Below are 26,632 nucleotides of genomic sequence, written 5' to 3'. Positions count from 1 at the left end.
GAGAGCAGCTGACATCATATCTTGCCATCATTGTATTGCATCTGACTAGAATAAGTATGTCTAAAAACATAAAGGAGGAGACATCTTCAACTGTGGGGAGATGTAGTTTATGACTGGATATGATAATGTACACATAACATAGCATGTGTTGTGTTCAGGTGTGTGCAGTGGTGGATTCAGATGATCAAAGATATGCTGAAATTATCCTTGTGTTGTTACTGTGCTTTAATGGTTGCTATGCCAACCCTTGCAGTAACCTGGGAGCTAGTTAATAATACTTCTTTTCATGTTGTCATTCTTATTGACTGTGTTTATGCTGCTTTTAAAACGCTTTTCAGCTAGAACCAGTTTTCTGGAAATATGCAAGATTATTCTTTACTGCAATCAGTTCTGTGATGTGTTCGTGTCTTTGTCGAACATACGATCATATCAAAGAAAGTCTTCTTGGGGATTGTGTCTTACCATGTTGGGTTCTCTTCGTGGGGGAGGTTTTTGTCGCAGATTTGGAGATCCTAACAAACAAAGAGACATCCTGTTATTTGCAATCAGGAACTATGGATTGTTGTCAGGTCTCTTTCAAAGCACTTGTTTCAATGTCTCTATGGTATACGATGAGAAAGTGTGAGGCTGTGGGCAAGTGCCAGCACACAGCAGGGAAAATTGAGGGGGGATATGTGTAAGACTGAGTGAATGAGGTTATCAGTGTGTATTTAATGTGGATATTAGCAAACGCGTAAACAAATTAATTGAGCACAAAACAGATTTCTGTTTGCTCAAATTTTCAGTGTTTTATCATTTCTGGACACAATTTAATTTATGCAAACTCTCGTTCTGTGCTCAGCAGTAATGAGGCACACACATAATGCCATATGGAGCCTCAGCTATTAACACAAACTAACTGGACATACATTCTTAGTATGTGAGTAAAATGGATGTCCACACACCAAACACCTTAATATCCCATGTTAAATCCCCTCACAGGTTAGCGTGACAAAGCACATGTTAGATTACACCACCATCACCATTAGATACATCATTAGCCATGTAGCTTACCTATAGCATCAAAGCCTACACAACAAAAGGAAAATGACAAAGTCTTAATGTCTCATACAAAGGCTACACATCCTCCCGTCTTTAGCTGCAATGCTGTTTACTCACTGATACAGAAAACTCAATTGCGTCCTAACACACTACAAATACTCACCAATTTCCACTCTATGCGGCGCCACTCTTGCGACAGCTGGGGACCCTGGCTCACCCCTTGTTTTATTTTCATTTAGGGCGGCGCTCGCTGCTATTCCCAGACACGGGCTGTTGGTGTCACGGCCCGCGCTCAGCCTCCTGCCTGTCTCGGCGTTGATTTCAGAGTTATAGGGCATGGGCAGGCTGATCTCGCTTTTGGAGATGTGGCGCTCCGGCGTGGTGCTCCCCTCGCCGTCTGTCTGGATGTCCTTCTCGCTGACTGACTTCTTTTGTAACAGGTTGCTGATCTCCATGATGTTGCCGATGATCTCCACGGGGCCAGTGAGGGTCTTCTTTCGGGGGGAGAAGTCCTCTTTCACCTTTTTCAAGTAGGAGGCAGGAGCCCAGCCCTCTTTTCCTAAGTATCTGGGGATAGAATAAAACAGCTTAATATTGTACCTTGTTGAAATTGTCCCTGTCGTCTATGGTCAGGTGTGTAGGATTTAGGGGCATCTATTCAAAAATGGCATACAATATACATAACTATGTTTACATTAGTTTGTAATCACCTGAAAATAAGAACTGCTGTATTTTTGTTACCTTAGAACGAGCAGTTTATAACTACATAAATAGCAGGTCCTCTTCCATGGAGTCCACCATGTTGTTTCTACAGTAGCCCAGTAGGAACAACTCAAACACTGGCTTTTAAAAGGGCCATTCATGTTTTTGTATTTGCCGTCGTATTTCCCCTACTCCCTTGGCACACAGGAGAAGTTTCAGTTCTGCAACCTCTGTGCTAGATGTCACTAAATCCTAGACACCCAACCTTTAAAAGGGCACTACTATACTGCACCATTTTTTTCACATAAATGTCAGTTTATGGGGTCACGGAGTTTGAAAGGCATGAATATTTACTAGGCACAGGAAGGATGCTGCTCTTGGTTGCATTATGGGAAATGTAGGATCCAGCGTTTCTAGGGCTTGACAAATACAAGGGACAAAAGTCTGGATATCTGAGTCATTTTGCATGCTTTTGATGCACTGATTTTACTTGGACCATCAATCATACTTTGAATCTCTGTATGGATGTATGGATGTTTGTCCTTTGCATATCTGAAGAACCTTTCATCCCATCTACTTTACACTTAGGGGGTGCATTGTTGGAGACCTAAGAACATGCAGTGCCAAATATGGTGCATCCTAAACACAAAACACATTTAATTTAGACAAAGTCTTTGTGCAGGAGTGGGGTTTTAGGGCTTCAGGGCTCTGCACAAAGACGATCATGTCTCTCCAAATGTATTTCACCGATATCTCGGACTGCGAGGATACATTTTTCTTTGCCATACTAACTGATAACACTAACAACAATGCCACCAGCAAAATGCCCCCACTGATTAAATCCATGCTTTACTTTATAAAAGCAGTGGTCATATCAAAGCAAACTACTAACACAACTATTTGCTATTTGGAAATTACTTCCACTTAGTGTGTTTATCCTGTGATTCTGACTGTGAGTAGCTGTAACTTGAGTGTGTTTTTACAAGAGCGGATTTAATGATTCAGGGCCCCAGGCAAACAGCATCTTACTCTCACCCTTTCTCTAACTGCAAATGTTGGTATTGGCAGTGTTAGGAAACGTTCACAATTTTTTTTTTTTTCCGAACTATTAACTATTAATAGTGAAATTATTAATAGCCCTAGGAAAAAGTCCTGAAGACTGATAGCGAGAGAGTGAAAGAGATATTGATAAACACAATGTGCATAACTTTACTTAACATCTGTTGAAGGTGGAGCTTTCAATTTTAATTCAATGCTGGATAGTTCAATATTCATAATGCATCACGAGCCAGTTACATGTCTCTGTCAGGTAGCTAGTAATATAATGTTTTCCTCAGATGTACAAATACACAGGAAGTAAATGGTATACCACAAAGTTGCAAAGTCTTAAGTGCTTTGGGGACCTTTTGTTATGTTATTTCGGAGTTCAGTGAGCTAGAATAGCAAAATAATTCAATATTTTTCATATCTAAACATCACAGTAAATCCATAGCTGTTTGGGGCTCAGGTGTCAGGACCCAAAAAAGCGCAGGGTTGAGTGTGAAGCATGAGCAGTTCTCTAGAAAGCAATGCCACAGGCCAGGCATTCAGCCTAGTCGGTGTGTAGTAAAACACACCCAGTAAGATCATGTGTCGTAAAAAAAAAAAAAAGACACTATTTTAGTGCTATGACGTAGAGGTAGCCAAAGGCAAGTAAACAGACTCAATAATATATGTAAAGAGACATTGCTACCCTACATTTCAATATTCATTGTTAGGCTAAATGAGTCACTTTAGAGTGCTCTGTGAAACAATAAGTAATGTTTCCAAATGCAACTCTGAGTCATTTGCCTCTAGGTGGGCAATTTTCTGCTCAGATGAGATGTGATCATCTCTGCATCCATGTTGCATGAATCCAACTGTGACCACAAGGAGTACCCATAACAGAAAAGGCCCCACGCTTTGACTTCCCTGTGTAAAAATATCCCACTGGGAGCAGCATGACACCGACATACAACTGGAAGATTATTCCCTGTTGGACAATGTGCTCTAAAATGGGTCATTGTGTGTGGCAGTGAGAGCTGAGAAGTGAACGAGTAAAGTTTATTTATGTAGCCACAGGTAAAAACTCCCCAACAAGTGGTTTACACTTACTATAAATATCACACATGCACACGTGAGTCCCTTTAATATGTTGGTGTGTATATGAGCATGCACACTGTTACAGTATGTGCACATGTGTATGTGACATGCCACGAGGCAGCATGTGATAGTAATCAGCTGTGCAGTGGAGCTCCACACTCTTTTGCCCCCGGGGACGCAAGGAAACAAACAACTGGCAGGAAATACACACTGGCTGGGTAAACAACACACACATGTGAAAACAGGCAGACAGGCACACACATACACATTCGGGATCTCAGGGAGCTCACCCGCTGGAGCTGTGGAGAGCGCCATATGGGGATCTCAATATTGTTACACAAATAAGAGCTGCAGGGGGCCTTGATCACGGCACTAAGCGATGATGACTACCAATAATGTCACTGTTTCAATGAGGACTCACTCGCTTTGGACAGGTTTGGACATTTAGCTGCTGAGTGTTGATGAACCAAGCACTTTGTAATCATCCGTGTTTACTTACCTGATGTACCACCAGCCCTCCAAGTTCTTCTGGATGACCTCCACGGTGACCCCTTTCTCAAAGCTGACTTCATCCTTCCCTTGACTGGTGTGCGGCTGTATCGTCACGTATTTCTCCTCTGTAGGTCAAGAGAGGTAAAGAAAAGAGAAAGAGGGGCAAAGTGAGTGAACTGTTATCATTAAACAGTCTTAACTTAAGGGGTTAAACCACTGTTTAGCTTACATCTTTCCAGAGGGCCTTATGAGGGGAAAAATGACGAGCGTGACCTACTTAAAATGCTCTGACTATTTCCATACCAATACAAACACAACCCTCTCCCCCTTGTCCTACACAATAATAACAACCGGCTCCCTCTGCTGGCTGAACCTCTCTCTCTCTCTGCTTGTGTCTTATCTACACTCAGCCTCGGCCTGATCCAGCATTCAACTCTCTCCAGAGGGAGATTCATCTTCAAGCAGCAGGCCTACATCAGGGCCTCCCTTGAGGAGATAAGATATTTGGACCGATCTCTCTTCTCAGATCCCTATCTGACCGCCACTCCTCTCTCACGCTCTGCTAGGCTTCCAAGACCCTGTAGGGAAGGAAATTCTACAATGGGCTTAGAAGGTAGCAGTAGAAAGTTGGGGGGAAACGATGGGAGCAAAGGAGGAGACAAAAGATAACAGATAGATCAGACCGAGCTTCCCAGCCTTGGGAGAGATGGTAAATGGACAGCAGCTCGGCTTATTTCAGGGGCTGATGAACTGGTATGGCACGCAGAGGAGGGAGAATCATCTGCATGTGCAATGTGATGACTCAAGTGGCAGAAAATATGACGGAAGAAAGGGGGAAAGAAATGGCTGTAGGAAGGGATGTATAAAATAATTAAGACCTGAGGTTAAAAGGAGAGAACAGCCCCTTTTACACTGCCTGTTATTATTCTGCCTTGCCATTCTAGTATAAGAGGTACGATCTCGTTACGGGGGACAAAGTTGTCTCATCTTTTAAGGTCCAGTGTGCAGGACTTAGTGGGACATATTGTCAGACATGGAATTCAATACAATAGGTATGTTTTCTTATATTGTTGTTGTGCTTTTGTACCTTTGAATGAGCTGTTTATATCTACATAGGGAGCAGGTCTGCGGATCTCCATGTTGCACCACCATGATTCTAGGCGGAGACCCTTTTTGGATCATTCGACTGCTGGTAAAAAGCCTCCTGAACAATAAATACTGAAGTAATCCTAACCAGGAAAAGTTTAAGCTGGCTGCCATCTGCAGTCCTCACCACTAGCTGCTACTACACCCCCCTAAATCTTACACATTGGATATGTGTGCAGGTAGTAGCAGTTAGCAGCTAACTTGAAGAAGAAAATCATCAACTGAAAATGTCGGCAAATTGAGAAGACAGTGAGGCCCAGGAGCTCCTTACCCTCCCAGCAGAGGACGAGATCAACAGCCATATAACAGGGGAAATGAATTTTACTGCTATGTTGTGCCATTGTGTAGAAAGTGCTGCCCGATACACATATGTCACTCTAGATGCCAACTCTGTTTTGTTACACGTCTTTTGCTTCGAGTACACAGGCATGCTGTCTAAAATCACACGCTGCGGGCAGCACAGCAAAAGTTGTGTACAAAAAAGCAAAGGCGGCATAATGACGGGTCTTTGTCTTTGTGGTCCTTATGTAAAAAGGTTAAAGTGACCTTAAGATGGCTGAAGGTGATAAGACTGATTAAGGAAATGTGAGGTGCAGATGATATATAAGAGGTAGGTGTGCTTATTCATCTGAATGCATGCTTTCGATAGGTGGGGTACATCCAGACGGCGGATTCAAGTTCCTCTCCTGCCTGTCACTGGAGAGCAGCTGAGGTCAATAATGTGGAGCAGAGAGGAATGTCTGGCCCTTAACCTCAGCTCGCAATGCATGTTGTGTGAAAGTGTGTGTGAGTCTGTCAGTGTGTGAGTGTGTAGAGGTTGTGGCAAGTGCTTGCAGATGGACAGGGACTAGCAAATGGGATAGCTTACAGAAGAATCTGGAACGTCTATGCAAATGTGTGTGTTTGTTATGCGTGTATTGATGTCCTAACAAACTCTTTGGCACTGTGTGTGTTGTGGTTGGTCATGTAGTTGATTTTATTTCACTGAGGACCAGGATGAAAAATGAGAGATTGGATTAATCGCATCTATTAATCACAATGTGTGTGTGTGTGTGTGTGTGTGTGTGTGTGTCTTTAATGAGCCCCAGTGTCCATCTGTGTGTGTGTCTTTAATGAGCCTCAGTGTCCATCTGTGTGTGTGTCCTGGAGCTGGCGTCACACTTCAGGGACAGAACAGTGAGTTGAGAGGGCGGTCAGTGGGATTCTATAAATCAGATTAGGGACCTGCTGTAAATGATAGCACTCTGTGAAAGCACAGGCCACTGCCAGCAGGGCGGAGGGAGGAAGGCTTGCATTGAACCTTAGAGTCCAAGACGCCACCCCTGTCGAGCACACAATGAGGTAATTTCGCAGTCAGCAGCCAATCAACAACCCAAGAGAGGTCAAGACACCCAGACCTCGCTTTGTGTCAGAGCGCGGGGGAGTCAAAAAGAGATGTGCTGTGAGTCCCGAGCGCACCCTTATTTTATTGTCAAGATCTTGGGATGCCGTCCCCGTCTTCTTTATGAAGCGTAACTTAAAAGGCAAAGAAGCTTGTGTCAGCAAATGGGCCGCAGAGTATACGACCGCTCTCTTCCATTAGCAAATTACATCCGGCGAGAACATAAATCCTACGTGATCGCTCTTTGTTTTTGTCCTTTGCCAGCGCCACTAAATCAAACTGTATCTCAAGTGTTGCCGCAGAGCTGTAAAACCTCACTCACACGTTTCTTATCGCTAGCTCAGCAATGCATTATCAGGCAGGGACAGTGGCGCCTCCATTCACAAAGTTAAAAAAAGGGGGGAAATGAGGATGAGTAGAGAGTGGGGTGGATAAGAATATGGAGAGAGGTGGAAAGACGAAAAGTTGGCACAGGGCAAATACTAGCTGCTGAAACTTTCAGGATGAAATACATGGAGTCTTTCTTGTGGCTGTCTTAACTTTCTGGCACTCATATTATTCCCAATAGCAAACCCAAGCCATCTGGTGCACCGAGCAATTAAACACTAACACAAACCACGGCTGTGACCACTCAGGAGGTAGAGCAGTCGTCTACTAATCAGACGGTCGTGTGGTTCAATCCTTGGCCACGGCAATCTACATGTCAAAGTGTCCTTGGACAAGATACTGAACCCCAAACTGTGCGTGTGAACGTTTGTAGCTCCTGATGAGGAGACTGCATCTTGCATAGCAGCCTCTGCCACCAGTGTGTGGACGATGCCTGTTTTGTAAAGTGCTGTAATAAATTCAGTCCATTAACTGTACATTTACTGTACCTGCACAGTGGTTTGAAGCACAGTTGAACCGAGAACAGAGACAGACTGCGCACAGTAATTGGACAGCCTGTCGACAGACAGTAATACAGTCAGACAGTGGAGAGTGGTGGTGAATGAAAAAGTTGGAAAATCCACAAAAGTTTGACATGACTCCAGTCAGCAGTAGCTGCAGTCTTTTTTTTATGCTGAGACTATTTTTGATGGTGGAAAAAGAGCTACTGGCCCAGGAGCCGTTAGCGTGTTTGCAACGCAGCCAGTAAGACTTGCTGCCATGTGAAACTCCTCTGTCCTCAGGTTCTCTCAGGTCCTCTGTAACCTCACGTGTGGCTGTGTCAGCATGACACATTTCTTTCAACTGACGAAACATAACAGTCACACAGCAGTGTTTAAAAATCTCGAAGCTAAATTAAGGCTGCCTTACTGGGATATGTTTAAACAATACCCTCATCAACAAAACTCCCCTGAACTCCAGAATACATGGTATACAAAGTTGTTGAACTTTATATTTTTTGACCACATGTGGGCCAAATGCCAGTCAAACACCCAGTGATGTACTTCATATAGAGTAGAGCTGCCTCCAATTACAGGTCACATGCCTTTCATCTAAAAACATGCAGAAACTGGAAACTACATCAGACTGTGTGTGTGCAGATTTGGCCCAAAGTATCGTCTGGTTATTTTGCCACCAGACCATACTTCGCATCTCTGGTGGCCAGTAATGACATTAGCAATGTAGCAATGCTAAATCAGGCTAACAGGAATAGTGATCAAACACTGTGAGTTTGCTATTCCCTGCAAACACCTGAATGGTCTGCATCTTTGCACCTTAAACTGTATAAACACAACGGACATTACTACCCTAACATCAGATGTTGGTTTGTGGACTCCCGTTGAGTTCGGCATTTCGGTTGTTGCCATCTTGGTTTTAAGGAACCAGAAGCAACCATATTTTGACAGATTTGGATGTGGCTCATAAGATGAGGTGACGCCATACCTTTACATATATGTGTAACTTTAAGCCCTAAAAAATTTAAATGGGTAAATTATATTATTATAAAATTCACTCCCAATATCATGAAGGGGTGAATTAGGGAAACCAGGCTGTAAACATGTTTATTTCTGCTGCAAAGTTTAGACATTTTAACATGGGGGTCTATGGGGATCGACTTCCTTCTAGAGCCAGCCTCAAGTGGCCATTTGAGGAACTGCAGTTTCTGGCACTCCTGCTCGGTTTGCACTGACATTCGGCAAATGTATGTAACTTTGGTGTGCAAGAAGTGACAACAGAAAAGACATCTTTCCATGATGCCATGAACAGATTAACCTGCCAGGGAGCACCAGGGCGTAAATGACCATCATTAAAGGGGGCCCAGAAACATATAATTACAAAATTTGTCTCTTCAAGACAGATTACTTTATAACGAGAACAGGTCATTTCTGCTTTATACCTCCTGATTATTACAACACAGGATAAAATAGTTGCCGTTGTGTTAACTTTCCAGAATTATAAAATCCTGTCTTAAAATATTGTAAACTGTTAAGCAGCATTTATGTGCCTCTGTTACTCAAACTTCTTGGAATTTATGTCATGTCTCGCCTGCACCTTAAGCAAAACACGCCCACCAATACAGTCCCATCTGGTTTTAACGTTAAGCTGTTTTTGGTCTCAAAACCTGCTAAGCCTGGAGCTTTTAGGACCCAGTGGGCTGTTGGGCACGGATATGCAAAAGGCCTTACCACTTCTTCTACAAAGGAGCAAGACACACGCTGATGTCTGATTGATAATGATTATTTTGTCTCTTTTTGTTGTTGTTTCAGGTCTTTTTGTAGTTGCCCTGAATGTTTTTGTGGGTTTGTATCTCTTTGTGTTAACTTTTCAGGGGTCATTTTGAAACTATTACAGTCATTTTTTGTCTCTTTGAGATCATTTTCTGTAATTTCTGGTCATTTTGTGTCTCTTTCGAGTCATTTTCAGTTTCTTTCTGGACAGCATGTGTCCAGAAAGAAACTGATATATTGCAGGTGACGATCTGGGGGGTCCCCTAACACTAAGAGTGGTGAGTTGCCTGCATTGCTCAGATGGAAATCCAGCTTTGCAAGGCAATGACTGTAAAAGTTCGCATTTTGAAGAGTGTGATACTGTATGTTCATGTGTTTACAAACAAGATTTACAAAATGGGAGCGCCATCACACTATGCAAGCTAAAAACATATATAAGTACAGGATATATCATATATAGTGACACCAACATGTGCCCTGAAATAGTACCTCTACCCCACAAAAGCAAAAAGCCAGGCATCTAAAAAAACATAGTGCTGGAATTCAAGAACATGGCCTCCAAAAATGTTTCATGCCCTCATTCTCTGGTGGCGACAACTCGCCGGATGACTCATACGTGCTCTGTAGAGGTTGAAGTCTGTGTGATTAAAACCAGTCCGCAGATTGGGCAGCTGTCCCACTTTCACACTTTCCATTCTGGCCAAGCCTCACTGTTCTAGGAGACGACTCTAGTTTGGTAACATTCCTGTAGACCTGGCTAACACCATTCCTGTAGACCTGGCTAACACTCTTCCCCTATCCTGCCATATGCTTCATACAGTATGCTTTGATTCCAGCCTATAAACAATGATATAATGTAAATGGGGACCATTTAATATTCTAACTTAGACTTCTGACAATAAAGTTGCTGGTTTGAATTCCTAAATCAGCTCTGTGGAGTACGTGAACGATTAACGTTCCCCTGTCTGCTGCTATTCTTCCCCACAAAACCAAATAGGATTAAGTACATGGGTATGTGGCCATGTGTGTAACTTACACTGCATCAACTACCTGAGGCTGTTGACTCTATAGGAATGTTTCCTGTCAGTCAGTGCGTGTGTTTTTAGAAGGAGCGGGGGCCCGAGTTGTTTTTACACCAAAGTATTTCACTCCTGTACAGTATGAGTTACTACATGCTCTATAGAGTGGAGGCTCGTACCATTCGACCTGAGTTTGCCCTGTATTCAATCTCTCCTGATTAATCACTGATGCTTGCTGGTGAAGGCGAAGGTGGTAACACAAGCCAGTGCGGCTAGACTATAGTATAATAATGAGAAACAAAGCGTGTTTTTAGAGGTTTTACAGAGGTTGCACAGGTCCAGGAACAGCTTCCATAAACAAATTATAACTACAAGGCGTCTGTTTGAAGTCCTGACTAAGCCTGGAACCAGACAGGTGCCGAACTGACAGTCTGAGAAAAGTTTGAATTAGAAAGCGCCCACTCGCCCCCCCAAAGAGAAGTGACTGTTTTTTCAGACATAGACTCATGTCTCTCTTTCGGCGTTAAAGCAATAATGACTCGACAAAACCGCAGGTAACTTGCCAAATGTGAAAGTTAAAAGCGCACAAGAGCTTGTTTATGTTTGTGTCTTTTTTTTTTCTTTCTTCGAGACAGAATTACAAGCAAAATGCTAAAGTAATTAACAGCATTTTAAACCTAAGGGAACTTGCTTTAATTAAGCAGCAACACTGTTATACAATCATTTATGTTCTCATGGCTCAGTGGCCGTCAAGGTTGTTGCGTTTGTGCTGTGGGAGCCGAATAGCCTTAATTATCTAAATCTGTTTAATGCAGTCCAATTATTTTGCTGCTCTGTGTGAGCTGAAGAGCGTTCCAAGTTTGATGGAGTAACATTTGAGATTTTACTGTCAGAGCTGACTCATGGCCACCCAATATGCTGCTCCCGGTAGATACTCAAGGCTAGTTGTTGTTGGCTGGCGAGGCTGTAAATGAGCTTGTTTACCATGTGGCAGCAAAATATGAGTACAGAGGAGAGGGGCTCAACAGTGGTACTATACATTTGTTTCTTACAGTTTATGGGGAAAGTGTGTATTGTATGTGTCGGTGAATTTCAGACACTTAATTATTGTGTCTTGTTTTTTCTTGCTTTTTTTCTCCCTTATTTTTTAAGTGATGCACCGACCTCTTGGCCGAACATAAGTATTGGCATCGTACAGTAGACTGCCATCAGCCTGGCAAATAAGGTAACATTCACTAATGGCAGTGGCGAGTGCTTTTCTGTTGGGTCACATCAATTTTGTGCAGGCTTAAGAGCAGGGCTCAAGACTAATGGCGTCTTGTTGTCCCGGGGAGAATTGTCAACAGAGACAAACAGAGATCTTCCTGGGACGTCTCCTGGATAAAAGGATGTGGTAGACTCACTATCAGGGGACACACCCTATTGTTTCCCTGATAATGCTTCATTGTGAAAAAGTCCATGTTAAAACCGACAGAGGGAGAGCTAGTAAACATTAGCTGTTAGCAGCCCATGGCCAGGTCAAATCGCTAACAGAGGCTGCATAGAGCGCTCTAGGAATGAGTCCTAAAACCTGGAAACGAGTTAGCATTTTAGCTCTCCAAGTTCCCTTTTCTCAAAGTTAATGGGTTTTCTGGTCAGATGTCTAAAATGCCCATGGTCAATACAAACTAAAGAGACTTTCACCTTTTTGTTCTACGATATAAAATATGTCAGTGAAATCCCCATTCATGCTTCTTCAAAAGGTGGTTCCTTACAAGTGGCTAAATGACACTCTGTTTTACACTGCGTATAAATTTCCTATGTCACCTGGTTTAATCGGGAACCATTTTCTTCTGTAATCAACTCTCATAATCATTGTATTTGCAATAAATTGCCCACTGTTGTTCATACATAAATGTTGTTCCTTTCACTTTTTATGTAACACAATGGAAAATCCAAGTGGCTCTTTGACGAGAGAACCAGGGCGATGGCAACTTCTTTGTCAGCCTACAGAAAAACGTCATCCCTGTAGCATTGTATTGAGTTACATTATGATGCCTGAGGGCAGACCTATTCAGAGATTAAACAGTCGGAAATAACTACCAAGTCGATCTCTGAGTTGAGATTTTGCCATGCTTAATCTTTCCAAGACAATAACGCACCATATGTGTGCGTGGCCATATGCATGAGCTGGTTTGTTACCCTATGTGGACAGAGAAATGACTCAGCGTCTGATTCCTTGTGCGTACATGTGTGGGTCTGTATTGATGTATGCATGTGCAGGCCCCCCTTCATGTGGGACACGTATGCATTTACCGTAACTGTGTAATCTGTGTGTGTGAGTGTGCCTGCTGTCTCCATGTTCACCTCTGCTCTGCTGGCGGTTGACTATACCCCCCAGGGTCCAGCGGCGGTCCAGCCTCTTCAGATGCGCCTTGCGTCTTTTGGTAACTGAGGATGATGAGGGGTAACCAAGAAGAAAAAAAAACAAACAAATGCGGAGTTAGTGTAAGAAGCAGAGATTAGCAACGTGAACAAAGGCAAAAAGAAGCTGTTGTTAGCTGCACCAGAATAGTTTCAAAGGAACAAGGCGAATAATTTCTGTACATCCAGCATGAAGCCAGCGGATCATCTTGGATTTGTCAGTATTTTAGCAAAGGATATGTTAAATGTAAAGTTAGCTGTGTAAAGTGTTTTTTTTTCTCCACAACTTAAAATTCCTGAACAATGGAGTGTATAGAGTCAAAACCAAAAATCTCAGTGGCATATGAAAGATCCATTTGAGGGCAGAATCTTGATTATATATTTAGTATGCATTACAGCTGACCAGTAGGCTTGGGCGGTATCTTTTTTTGTAATACCTATACACCATCCTGACATCTCAACAGCCACATGGTACATGACGGTATTAAAAAAAAAAAAAAAAAAATAGCTGAGCTACTAGTGATAGAAGGCGTATATGTCACTCTCTAGGCTACAATGCTGTTTTTCTAATATGCAATTAGCCTATCTAGACAGGTCCTGCTGGGCCTCACATGGTCCTGGCTTTGATATTCCATCCTGAACTCCATCATATCACCCTCAACATAATCCTACTGTCTAAAATGAGCACCACAAACTGCCGCATTTTTCATTACCCATGCCACAGTGAAGTCCCGCCTCTTAACCTGCACAAACTGCACCCTGGCACACTAGCTAGCTTCATTCTTTTTCCTGTCAGGGACACTGTGGACTCGATGTCCTGACAAAACGGAATTTGTGCAACCAGCACAAATACAATACTTCACCATGATGAAAATGATAAAACACAATGTCAATATACCGAAAAGTACCGACTCATGACCACTTACAACCAATAATGTCTTCTACTGTGCTCAGAATGGGAACTTCTACCTTTGAAATTCTGCCCTCGTGTCTTGTGAAACACATAAAGACCTGCATTCACTTTTCAAAAGGCCATTTTCTGGAAAGATTAAGTATACATTTAGCAAAAACATCAACCTGCAAGTTGCTCTTTAAATACTTATGAGCAGCAGAATAATGAATAGATAGGAAATAAGCTCTCCTCTCGCTACAGGGCTCGATGACATCCAAGATACAAAAAAATCAGTGGGCTGAACGGAGGTGATGTGTTGAATCAAATCATGTAGCTACTGCTTTTGTCTTTGAAAGAAGTCATTTATATAAAGTTATATGTCGCAATACTCTAAAAGAGTAGCAGCAGCATTTTGCTTTTTTAATTATGTTCTAATGTTATCCCCACCACTCATATCCCCCATCTTTCTCAGCTCCTTCTTCCACCAGTAATGACTGACCTCTGGTGGCGCATGCTGTGCACTACAATTCATTACATCAATACAGCACCTCCACATCATCTTCTTCTGACCGCTTCATCCTCTTGAGGGTCGCGGGGGGGCTGGAGCCTATCCCAGCTACATCGGGCGAGAGGCAGGGTACACCCTGGACAGGTCGCCAGACTATCGCAGGGCTGACACATAGAGACAAACAACCATTCACACTCACATTCACACCTATGGACAATTTAGAGTCACCAATTAACCTAGTCCCCAATCTGCATGTCTTTGGACTGTGGGAGGAAGCCGGAGTGCCCGGAGAGAACGGGGGACGGGGAGAACATGCAAACTCCACACAGAAGGGCTTCCACGCCCAGGATCGAACCGGCAACCCTCTTGCTGTGAGGCAAGGGTGCTAACCACCACACCACCGTGCCGCCCCTCACCTCCACATCAGTTTAACAAAATGAGAAGCATCTTTGATACCACCCAAGACTACTGAGCACCATGCGTTACTCTGTACCATTATTCAGTCAATGTGTAGTGTATTGTTCAGTGCATTATTATTATATTATGTATGTAAATTTAATAAGATATGATGTTTTGTTTCATTTTTATGGAGCTTTTTTTTAACATATGACTGGTACAAAAGACAACACCATGTACTCTAAGCTGCTAGTTATTTCAAACCACTGTATGACTCAAGTTTAATTGTCAGAGGTCTCATGATTGTGAAACAAAAACAAACAAATTCCCTGCTGGCAGTCAGCAAGGTTTTCCATATTTTTCTGCTCACATATCATCAAAGTCAGTGGCCGAAGTGGGCATTGTGGTCCGGTGTTGGGTTTAAAGCAAGGTAAGCCACAGTAGGATTGTCATAAACACACAATGTTCTGCTTACAAACAGACAAAGTTGCAAAAAGAAGGTGTTTCAGTGTGTCTTCCAGCAACGAACTTCAGCTGCATGAAACCTCTTAAATGTGTCAAATCTGTTTAAGTACATTTTTATTTTCCCCAATAAAATGTCTTGGTCAAGAATCCAAAGGTATATATTTTACAATGATATGTAACAATAGAAAGCAGCATTACGACATATGGTGTGTAGTTTTGACGCTAAATCACCACAAATTCACATGAGATGACAAGAAATCTATAATACAGAATTACTTTTGCGCACCTCGTTAAGGATCCATTTATATATGCATCTGTCAACCTTCATCTGCAACTACGTCCAAAACGTTATATGTTTAAAATAAGCAACAGGAAAGGAGGACAAAGCACAGATCCTATTGATATTAACTGATGACATTTACATACAGTGTCTAGCTGTTGTGTGTTGAACTCTTGAACTCTCTCAGTCTCTATTAGTTCAAAGTCTGTATGATAAAGCATCAGTAGTAACATGATGAGTCATGTCCCTATCTTAGTACACTGTCTGAGGCCACACGAAGAGCAAACACATTAATGAGGGGACGGATAGACAGAAACAGCACTCATCTTCTATCTATCCTCCGACTGTGGTAATCTAATTCCTTCTCCATCTCCTGTCCTCTCTTCACCCTCTTGTCCCTCCATCACTCCCTCTGCTCGACATCTGCCCTCTTTCCCTTTGTGTGCTTCTGCTACTTGTCATTTCCGCTCCCTTTTGATTCCTGTCTGCCTTCCATCCATCCCACTGAACACCACCCTACTCCTGTTGACCTCCTAATTGAAATATCAGCTAAGGGAAGGCACAAAGGGAAATGTTATTTCGAGGTAATTTCAGCGGGGCCAGGCTGCGCCTGTCGGTTCCTCTCCAGCGAGCTGAGCTGTCAGTGGAATTAGGTTACAGACCACGCAGAGATAATGAGATGTAAGGGACGACAGGAAGCGGGAAGGAGGAGATCAGAAATAAGAAGTGACGATGTGTGCAAACACAAAGACACCAGGCCTAATGGGAAAATGGGGGGGCCCTGACAGAGGGTGGGGATGGAGGGGAAGGTGTGTGTGTATGTGTAGGTGTGAGCTCAGGCACTTCCCACATAAATTCACTTGAGTGTATTGGTTAACAGAGGAAGAAGACAGTGAGAAAACCAAATGTGTGAGAGTGTGTAACATGACTGCCAGATCCAACCCACAGGCTTAAAGCATAAGTCTGGTTTATTATAACTTGGGTCTCATTTTGGGAGAAGTGGTCATGCTTTCTATCTTTAATAAGCCGATTGTACCAACTGCATTAATATCTGTGATGTGGTAAAACTAAGATGTGCATGTACAGTTTTCTTGGGCATCGAGGAACTATTATAAACATGGGGTGCACGTTCTTTCCACCTCTAAATAAAGTGGTTTTGAGACCCTATTTTAAAGTAATACCTTTGCCCCAAATGACCATTTGTATATCAATTACTCAACCTGTGTTCTGCTGAATTCATGACAAAAAATTTGTTTTTCTTGCATGCCTCCACGGGGAACGAAGAATCCAAAAAGGCTAAACATTCTTGATGAATTCAAGTCATAGTCGACTGTGTTTAACAACAGCAACATTCTATTAAAGCATCTGTTTACAAGCTCTCAATTTGTGCAGTTTAATCCAAGTCTCCTTTGAATCCAAATCTGAATCAAAATGAACCGTTTAACACACCAAAGTCACACAATGACACACACAAACTGATTGAGGCACAGTCTGGCTTTGAAGAGAGCATAAGTCTCACTTTTAGTTCAGTTCCCCATCTGACAGGGCTGCTTGTTTGAAATTACTGAGCATACAACTGGATAAAGCCAGTTCACGACACCAGGGATCAGCATGCCCAGGGACTCACTCTTGCCTGCCGGCCAGCACACAATACACCAAACCCTGATTCCTGTCCCTGCAGGTGGTGGGCCCACAGGGCGAAGATCTGGAGGGATCTCGGAGTAGAGCCGCTGCTCTTTTTCCCCAAGAGGGGTCAGTTGAGGTGGTTCGGGCATCTGATCAGGATGCCTGCTGGGTTCCTCCCATTAGAGGTGTTCCAGGCACATCCCACTGGTAGGAGGCCCTGGGGCAGACCCAGAACACTCTGGAGGGATTACCACTCTAATCTGGCCTGGGAACGCCTTGGGGTCTCCCAGGAGGTGCTGAAAAGCATTGCTGGGCAGAGGGACGTCGGGGTGCTTTGCTTTGCCTACTGCCCCCACGATCTGGCCTCAGATAAACTGAAAACGTATGGATGGATGGACAACTGGATAACTGAGACTTGGATTATCCTGCACAAGTTTTGTGAGAGTTCAGAGCCTGGATTTCAGTGCAGGATTGTAGGAATAGCAGATGATTTCATTGACTCCCACAAATGTAAAATGTGGGATATTGCTGCCCGCACACATTTATAGAACTGCCAACAACGTTTCACCGGCATGAATGCAGGCGGACAGGCCAGAACACTGCACAGACTGACTTCCGGCCTGGACAACACACCTGGCATGCTTTCTCCCTCTTTATACAAGGGTACAAGACCGCTCTGCTTTTGCAACATCTCTTGCTAGCATACACAGACAGGTTTCTATAACATGAAATTGAAGGTATGCAAGCATGATGGACTGCTGATGGAATCCAGAAAGACTAGCCCAAGTGGCAGTGCCAGTGATGTCAATGTTAACAAGGTTAAACCTTAAGTTACTGAGGCAAAGCAGCAGTCTAAAGATACTGTGGAGGTGGGTGTGGTTAGTAGTCAGCTGCAGGGGGGAGGGGGGTGGCTCATGAGAGTAGTACCAGGTGAGATTGATACAGCTGCTGCTGGTTTGTTCTGATTACATCCCTTTTTAATGCAGCCACAAGCACATGTCTCCCAGTTTTAAACCAAAACGCAGGCAGTGACACTACTGCTTACTGTTATTGGCTTGTTTTAGGAGTAAATAGGAGAACACTGACAAGAGAGCAACATTGCCTTACATGTGTTGTTTAATTCAGTGATATGTTTCCAAACGGCATGCAAAGCAGTCGCCCTTAAGATGCCACTTTAAGGGCCTTTACTTGAATTAATGTCATCACAGCTGACAGAAAAAGCTACAAAATAAGACCCAAGTTGTAATAAAGCAGAATTATCCTGAAAATGGATGAATCAAATGTAGTTTGTTAGTGTTTAATCCCAGTTTAATATTCTATAGCACACTAAATTGAATCTAAGTACACTTGAAAAAACAAATGCAAAGACAAATAAAAAAACCCATTAAAAACACCCAATCTGTAAGCAACCAACGCTCCATATCCATTAAGCTGTTATTTCGCCTCCAGGATACAGCACTGTAAGAGATTCCACTGTTACAGGCACTGACAACATCTATTAAGTGTGTGAGAGTGTGTGCAAGGGGAAAGAAAAAAAAAAACTCAAGAAACGAATGAGAACAGCAAATAACAGTGACTGTGGCAGCTGTGCAGGAGCTGTCATCGTTCTAGCAAAGTGTGTTTGTGTGTGTGTCTTGCAGAATGTGCACAGTTCAGTGAAGCATGGAGGCTTGCATGTCTTAACGAGAGACAGAAAATGTCTGTTACATAATCCAGAAGCACTCTACAGCATAATAAACTATTGCACCACTCCTGTGTCATTACCAAACACTGCTGCAGGTAAGCTGGGTGCATGTGTGCTGCAACCATGCATGTGAGCACCACTTGTGTGTTTCCACTTTATTTATCTCTAATGGATTCCCCCGGTCTAAAAGCAGCGAGAGGCTTATGACCCAGTGATGAAATGCTCCATCCCAGCAGTCAGACTAAACATGAGGGAGGAAAGGGTCACAACAAAACAAGACTCCTGCAAGAGTTGCAGCCTCCCGGGGGAGTTGAAAGGAATTTTCTGTGGTGCCAAAATATTGCAAACCCTTTTGGCTGCGGTCTGGTACCATTTCACCATGGAGCTGCGACTGTGGTCTTCAAGGTTCCTAATGTGTGACTGGATGTGTGTTTGTGAGTGTGTGTCTGGCTTCTGTATGCTGCTTTTAGTCTTAGATTGAGATATGAGCACAGAAGAAAACACCCACCAAAAACCATTATTGAGAAATCATGGCCTGTCCCTCGCACACGTTTCTCCAATAACGACTCAGCCAGAATGACGTTTATGTCTTTCTGTGTTTTATGAATCTAATAATGCTGCGTCTGTGCATGTGCCTGCGCTAACCTTCTCCAGTCCTGGATGTGCCCAGATCCAAATCGTCTCTGGTTACATTCTGGGAGTCCAGGTATGTGGCCGGCACCCAGCCCTGCTCCTCCGCTGTGCTGACAAACCACCAACCTAGAGACAGGGAAAGACAGAGGAAAGAAAGATGGGAAAAAAACAGAGAGAGGGACATATTAGTATTGCAAACAACACTCCAGCCCTGAGAGATGACAGCGAGCATCATTCCCACGTCGTGATTTCACACCAAACAATGGAAATTACACGTCATTGTCGCTCATCTCTGAGATGTTGCACAATGTACTGTGACTGTGGATGAGCCAGTATTTGCACTACAGCACATCCCGCCTGCGTTTGGACAGCAAAAGTGTTTTCATCTGATACATCGGTCTTGTCTGTATCAGCGGGACGGAGAGATCTGAGGCGGACTCAGAATGGCTGGAAGTTTCACCTACTTGGAAAGCTCTCATCATTACTAAACCAGACACTGAAAGAGAAGACAGACACTGGAGGGAAGAAAGTGTCGGAGCTTCAAGGGAAACATAGATCAACGCAGGTTTAGAAAAGTACTTGTGTGAAGGAGTTTCTTCTCTTTACACTATCACTCATTATGAAATGTGTTGTACTGCTGCTGTTTTGGCCAGTCCTCCCTAACACCCCCAAGAATAAAGGTCAATACAGTACTGTGAGGTTGTACTTAATACTAGCATAGTGACAGGCTCACAATAATAATGCTAACATGCTAATGTTCAGCAGTTATAATGTTTACCACGTTCTCTGTCCAAGGTACATGAATGATCTTTGGGCCAGAGTTATAATTGTTTTGTACTTTTCATTATTCATTTTATTCATTTTCAATAACCGCTTATCCTGTTAGGGGTCGTGGGGGGGCTGGAGCCTATCCCAACTGACACTGGCCGAGAGGCGGGGTACACCCTGGACAGGTCACCAGACTATCACAGGGCTGACACAGTAGCCCTTTTTGAATAGGAATTGTGCAAATTTGCAGGAAAGCCCAATCAGTCTTCATTCAGCATTGGCAGTATAAAAACAAAATCAGGGAGTGCAGCAAAATGCTGCCTACCTACTTTTGTTTATACAGAATGTGCCTTTTTCGGGGCAGTGGGGGGAGTGAGCAAGTAACAAAACGTATAGCTCAGCGTGTGACATAAACAGTGATGTGGGAGGGAAGCCCGTCCTTCACCATTCCTGTCATCTAACGGTTAATGGCCTCTTCGTTTGCGAGGACAAGGGGGGCGCGCAACTCCTTGTCTCCCCAGTTGCTCATCTTTACAGTTTCTTTCAGGTTTGCCTTTCCCTCTTGCTACTAGCTGCTCATTCCTGCTATCAGCTGTTTCCTGTTTATCCACCACCAGTGGCTCGCAAGCCCTTGTGGCTTCTCACACAAGTCATCAACAGCCCCTCCTGAAGGCCACCTCAGTCTTTTTAAACTAAAAAAGTTCCACCAATATGTTTACCCCTACTCAGCGAAAATTGGGCGCCTTGGATCAACTCGCCAATCCGGCTCTGTGTGTCTAAACACTCACAGTTTGCCAGCAAAACGGCTCAACATTTGCCAAAAATCTGGCAGTGTAAAAGGGGCTATAGAGACAGACAACCATTCACACTCACGTTCACACCTATGGGTAATTTAGACTCACCAATTAACCTGCATGTCTTTGGACTGTGGGAGGAAGCTGGAGTACCCAGAGAAAACCCATGCTGACATGGCAAGAGTGTCCAAACTCCACACAGAAGGGCTCCCTCACCCCAGGTTCAAACCTTTTCATTTTTGTTTCAATTCAGTTTAGTTTCAGTTAGTTTTCAGACTGGGTTTGCTCATTTCAGTTTCATTTTTATTGTTTAAAAATGTTTAGTTTTAGTTTAGTTTTGATGAGTTTCAGTGTTAGTTTTACTTTTTGTATTGTATCACGGGACAGGAGTGTGTCCAGGCTTTGAACTCACCAAAGTTTTTATAATTCATCCTGAGGGAAATATGAATATCTGCAACAAAATCCATGGTGGTCCATGCAATAGTTGAAGAAAAAGGGTCATTAGGAGTCATCCGGCTAAATCATCTGGAATCCATGAATGTCTGTAGCAGATATTGTGATAATCAGGTCATGACTGTCCCTCAGGTGTTGTAGTCTGGACCAAAAGGTTGGATCAAGCCAACTGACTGACTGATGACAATTTTTTGCAACATTAATGCTGAATTACTGCTTTATAAAACAGCCAAAGAACTCTTACTGGACTGTCTACATCGTCCCAGGCTATCGCTCACATCCTTTTGACACTGACTGACTAATCTTGAGTCTTGAGGGAGGCTCACAAAGCTGGACAAGTTTCCACTCATGAATGAATTAAATATCACATCATCACCTCACACTGCACTTCACATACTCACTTCATCCAAACCCTGACCAAAGCTGTAAAGGACGGATCGTGCTTTGAGTACTACTGACTAGTGAGACATTTGTGGCCGTGTGTAAGTTATTCTGTTACGAGCTGACTTGACACAATTACACAAACACTTGTCACTTTGGGCGGCAACCAAAACTAGAAGAACCAGAACATTCGTCGTTTACAGTTGGATTTATATCAACGGTACTGAATTGTACCGTGAACATGTCACTTGTCTTAAAATGGGAATATGTGACTTTTTATTGTCGTCGCTCCAGCTCCTGGCGAGAAACCATTGCATGACACATTCTTCCATTACAGTACAGTGCAAGCTGGCATGATAAACTGACTGTCTGAGGCAAGAGTGAGATTAGTTTTACTTCTTGCCATGGAAAGCTGATAAAAGACATACTCCAATTTCCAAGTGTGTGGCACTTCTAATAGTAGATGTTGGGTATTTTATGTCTGCTACACTTGAACTACATCTGGCCACTATCGTTGGGATCTAAATGAGTAACCGCCTGCTCTCAAACACTCAGACTGGCCTCAAGTGACATTTTATATGCATGTATGATTGAACATGTGAGTACAGTAGAAGTGACAGAATAAGAGAGATGGGTGGAGAATGAAGACAGACAGAAAAAGAGAATAAAAATGGCAACAAGCTTTTTTTTCTTTCTCCAAATGAGTCCAACAATTAGGTCATCGCTGCTCTGATGTATTTACAGCCATATGGCTCATGCTCTAATGTGGTTGGAGAAGCCCGGGTGAATCAACCCCATCACGCCCTTTTTCATTACCCGGCACGACACCAATCACATTAACACATATGTGAATGATGTGGAAAATATGCCTGTTAAAGAGCTGTATCATAGGGAAAGTAACAGTAATGGCAACAAGGGGAATGTGTGTTTCTACTGTATAAAGCAGCCACAGTATGAGCAGCTACAGTACGAGTATACCATGGTGACAGGTACACTGATATTTGGTTGTTACAAAGAGTGCACGTTATTTTCAGATCAGTGCATGACTGCATTATAAACGAATACTCATAACTACTTCCAACATCCACCTGCAGGATTCGGCTAGAGGGGGTATATTTAATCATCGGTCCCCAGTATCTCATGTAAACATATCTGCAGGGAGCAATGAGGCCGGAGTCTAGACGCCACACTATAACTATATTCTGCTGTTGAAATAAACATTTAAAACATGAGTTTTCTGACAGAACTAGAAAAGTACACACAGTTGGTGTGTTCCAGCTGCCAAAGCTGATCGCAGCGACTCTAGACATTTCTTGTACTTCCACATTTTAAAAGATACCTAAAAATATGAGGACAAATGTATTTTTACGAGGTGAAATACAACAAAAATCTTTCGTTCATTTAGTTCCTGTAACCACCTATCCTGTTAGGGGTCACAGGGGGGCTGGAGCCTATCCCAGCTGACACTAGCTGAGAGGCAGGGTACACCCTGGACAGGTCGCCAGACTATCACAGGGCTGACACATAGAGACAGACAACCATTCACACTCACATTCACACCTACGGGCAATTTAGAGTTATCACTTAACCTGCATGTCTTTGGACTGTGGGAGGAAGCTGGAGTACCCGGAGAAAACCCACGCTGACATGGGAAGAATATGCAAGCTCTACACTTCAACAACAACAAAGTAGGAAATAACAACAATAAACACAATTAAATTGGCAAAGAAAGAAATATTTTAACTACATAGCCTACTTACTTATGGTAAAAACAATCTGCAAGTCTACAGAATTAGGGAGGCAAAATGTTCCACTTCTGAAACACCCCCGCAGTGGTATGAGGCCCTGTGGCGGACGGAACAAAACCAGGTCGCAGCCGGAAAAATGGTGCAGCTGCATCCAGTGATGTTACACTCAGTTACAGTAGAAATGATGGCGAGGATAATGACAATGGTGATTTTTTTCATCTCGTATTGTGCCTAATTGCAGACGTTCCAGTTCAAAATGAGAGCAAACTTTTCTATGGATGTGTTTTTGAGCCACACTGCCAAAATGTGGCCTGCAACAAAGCTTATCGGTGAGGCTTATTGTTTTTAACCGAGCCCCTACCTGCTGGCTGTGAGGAGTAAGGAGTCAGCAGTCAGTGACGGCATAAAGCAGTCAGGAAAACAGGATTTTTTTTTAACAATTGTGAATCACCACAACCACAAGACATCTTAAAACATACAGTCAAAATATTATGCTGCTTGGTCCAGTAGTTTGCGAGATTAGCTGCAGACAGACAAATGAACACACTCACACACAGACACACACATGACCAAATGCATGATCTCCTATAAGCTTACAACTGACATATATTTACTTAGTTTTACGACTGATAATCAAAATTATTGCTAATTATTTTTGTGTTGCAGCTAAAACAGTAGAATTAGAGAAAGCTGAACGTTCCTCCTAAAAGACTTGTGCTGAGCTTAGTTTATGCCAGACCATAATAACAACTGCACTACTACTATCAGGTTGACGCATAACGGACCACAGTAGAGAAGCCTGTCCAGCCCCCTGCATGCAGCCTCACCTCTCCTTATAAGTACAGTGAGGCCTGAGCCACCCCGACTTTGACAGCTTGTGTGCTGCATAAAAACACCGTCTTCCAACACACACAAAATCATACTGAAACACTGTCTGCCTTGAATTTCCCCACAGCGGGTCATGTCTCGCAGTCAGCACAGGAGTTAATTCAACCTGAGGGCCTACAGACACACGGGAGGTTCTCCACAGTAGCTGCAGTGTAGCGCTTCCAGCCTGAGCTTCCTCGCAGTCACAGAGGCTTTCTGTGGATGCTCTGTACCCGCCTGTCGACTGCTGTGGAGACGTTACAGCGCAGTTTGGCTTCAGGAGGTCAGTGTAGTTCATTTTTGACCCGTCAGAGTCAATTTGGGACCCCATTTGGCCTTGACTGGTGGAGGTGGTGGTTTCACATGAAATTGTATTTGACACCACGACAGTTATACTGTGCTAATTAAATCTTACACCATACCACCTGGTTGAAAAAGCCCAGTGTTAGAATAAAAAGGTGCCTGCCACAGTGTTAGGACTTTTAAACTCAGGAGGGACTGTCAGGACTTTTCTACCACAGGATTCTCTGCAGGGTAGATGTTAAATTATGAATTTAACTCTGACTTTCTTTCGTGTTTATATATGATCTGTTTGAGCAGCCTTGGGTGCTTCAGTGGAGAGTTTGTCTTTTGATTCCTGAAGGTTTTAATTTATTTTCTGTTTTGCTGCAGTGTGAAAGGTCCGCCTAGCAGTAAGAATAGCCCGCTCCATGTGAAACACATTAGGGCTTTCATAGGCTGATTCATTGCAACTACTTAAAAAGCTAAGGAGAATTGGAGCCACCTGTACGGAGGAGAGCAGTAGTTCTTCACAGAGACAAATGCAGGAGTCCTTTTCTCTCTTTAACCCACCTGACACACGGTAAAAAAAACAAAATGGTAATTCTCCTGCGCTAATAGAGGATTAAGGTAGCTGTCTGCCATCATTAGTGGCAGGTGTGAGACCCCCAGCTGCTGAACACCTTCAGTGAGTACGCTGATAGTGCTGGTGTGAAAAGGTCTGTTAATGTGGGGATGGCATTATCATACTCCACCATGCAAAAATCAGGAATGATATGAATTCATCCATGCGTGCTGGGTAGAATCACAGCTGCAGCACTGTCCACAATAAAGACATTTTTCATTGATGCCAGAATGAGGGTTGCTGAAGTCCAAATGTGGGTAATTAAAAACATGAATGGCTTTTTGATTCAGTTTTTAAGGTTGTGCTTGATTTGGAAAAAGACAGACTATACAAGTCTACACTGTCCAGATGGATTCTTAGTTTATTATTAAATTACTGAGTGTATTTAGGGGAAACTTCAAATTTGGAGGCCAGCAGATAACTCCATTAACAGCGCTAAACGATGGCAACAACAGTGCTGACAGGGCTAACAGTGCTAACAAGGGGGGGGCTATGTTTCAGCAACAACGCTGTCCTGATATCAGCGGTAACCATCGTATGACTGCAGTGCAAAACAGCAGCGATCAGCTAGCCAGTGGGATACGCATGTGCGCTAACATGCACGCACCAGTTTACCACAACAAACCACAGAGAAGCTCGGATTACAACACAAAGATGGAGTGTGTCTTCATTCTCTGCTCAGCACGCCATTACTCTGCAATATCTTTACATAGCAGATAGCAGTGTGCTCTGAATGTGGCATACACAACATTTACATCATCTACACAATCACAGATTTTCAGGGGGAAAATATGTTGTACAGAGATGGCAGGACCAGTTGTGCAAACGGCCAAGTGATGAATATCACATGGCCAACGCCACACTGGCAGATATTTTTTTGCTTTTCTGTCTTCTCCACATATGCACACCGAAACAAAACATCCCACAGGCCCGAAACAGTCAAGCAGCCTCTCTACCCTTACTCACACACAACAAGCTTCAGACTCCATCGTGTGCACACATGGTAGTGCGAGGCAATGTTTTGACAGGGCCCAGTTCCCCCATAAATCCAGCTCTGGAGAAAGTGGGCACAGTAAAAGCAGATAAATGAGGACCAGAAACAGTGCTGGACCCCCTCAGATACACACACACACACACACACACACACACTACTCTCACAGAGGGTCGGACAGACTGGAGACACAGGGTAAGAAAAACAAAATTGAAATGCAGATGTGGGCATAAGAGACTGACCGAGAGAGATAGAGAAGCAGTCAACTCTCTCGCTGTAAAAG

At 43.3% G+C, this 26,632-nt stretch overlaps 1 protein-coding gene across 4 annotated transcripts in view; it reads right to left on the bottom strand.

The window, feature by feature from the left end:
- The window catches only part of sh3pxd2aa (SH3 and PX domains 2Aa), a 148,289-nt gene that overhangs the window by 10,627 nt on the left and 111,030 nt on the right, over positions 1–26,632 (bottom strand). For 2 of the 4 annotated variants that reach the window (XM_049567372.1, XM_049567389.1), the window contains 6 exons: positions 19,456–19,569; positions 12,903–12,986; positions 4,364–4,481; positions 1,205–1,608; positions 1,054–1,068; positions 463–512 (listed from right to left, as the gene is read on the bottom strand). In XM_049567372.1, the coding sequence (XP_049423329.1) occupies positions 463–512; positions 1,054–1,068; positions 1,205–1,608; positions 4,364–4,481; positions 12,903–12,986; positions 19,456–19,569 (785 nt within the window). The remainder of the gene's footprint in view (positions 1–462; positions 513–1,053; positions 1,069–1,204; positions 1,609–4,363; positions 4,482–12,902; positions 12,987–19,455; positions 19,570–26,632) is intronic. The other 2 variants (XM_049567380.1, XM_049567396.1) reach the window with 1 other exon arrangement.

This window comes from Epinephelus fuscoguttatus, linkage group LG3 (genome assembly GCF_011397635.1).
Source record: "Epinephelus fuscoguttatus linkage group LG3, E.fuscoguttatus.final_Chr_v1".
Classification (NCBI taxonomy): domain Eukaryota; kingdom Metazoa; phylum Chordata; class Actinopteri; order Perciformes; family Serranidae; genus Epinephelus; species Epinephelus fuscoguttatus.
This window is presented reverse-complemented; position numbering and strand designations above follow the sequence as displayed.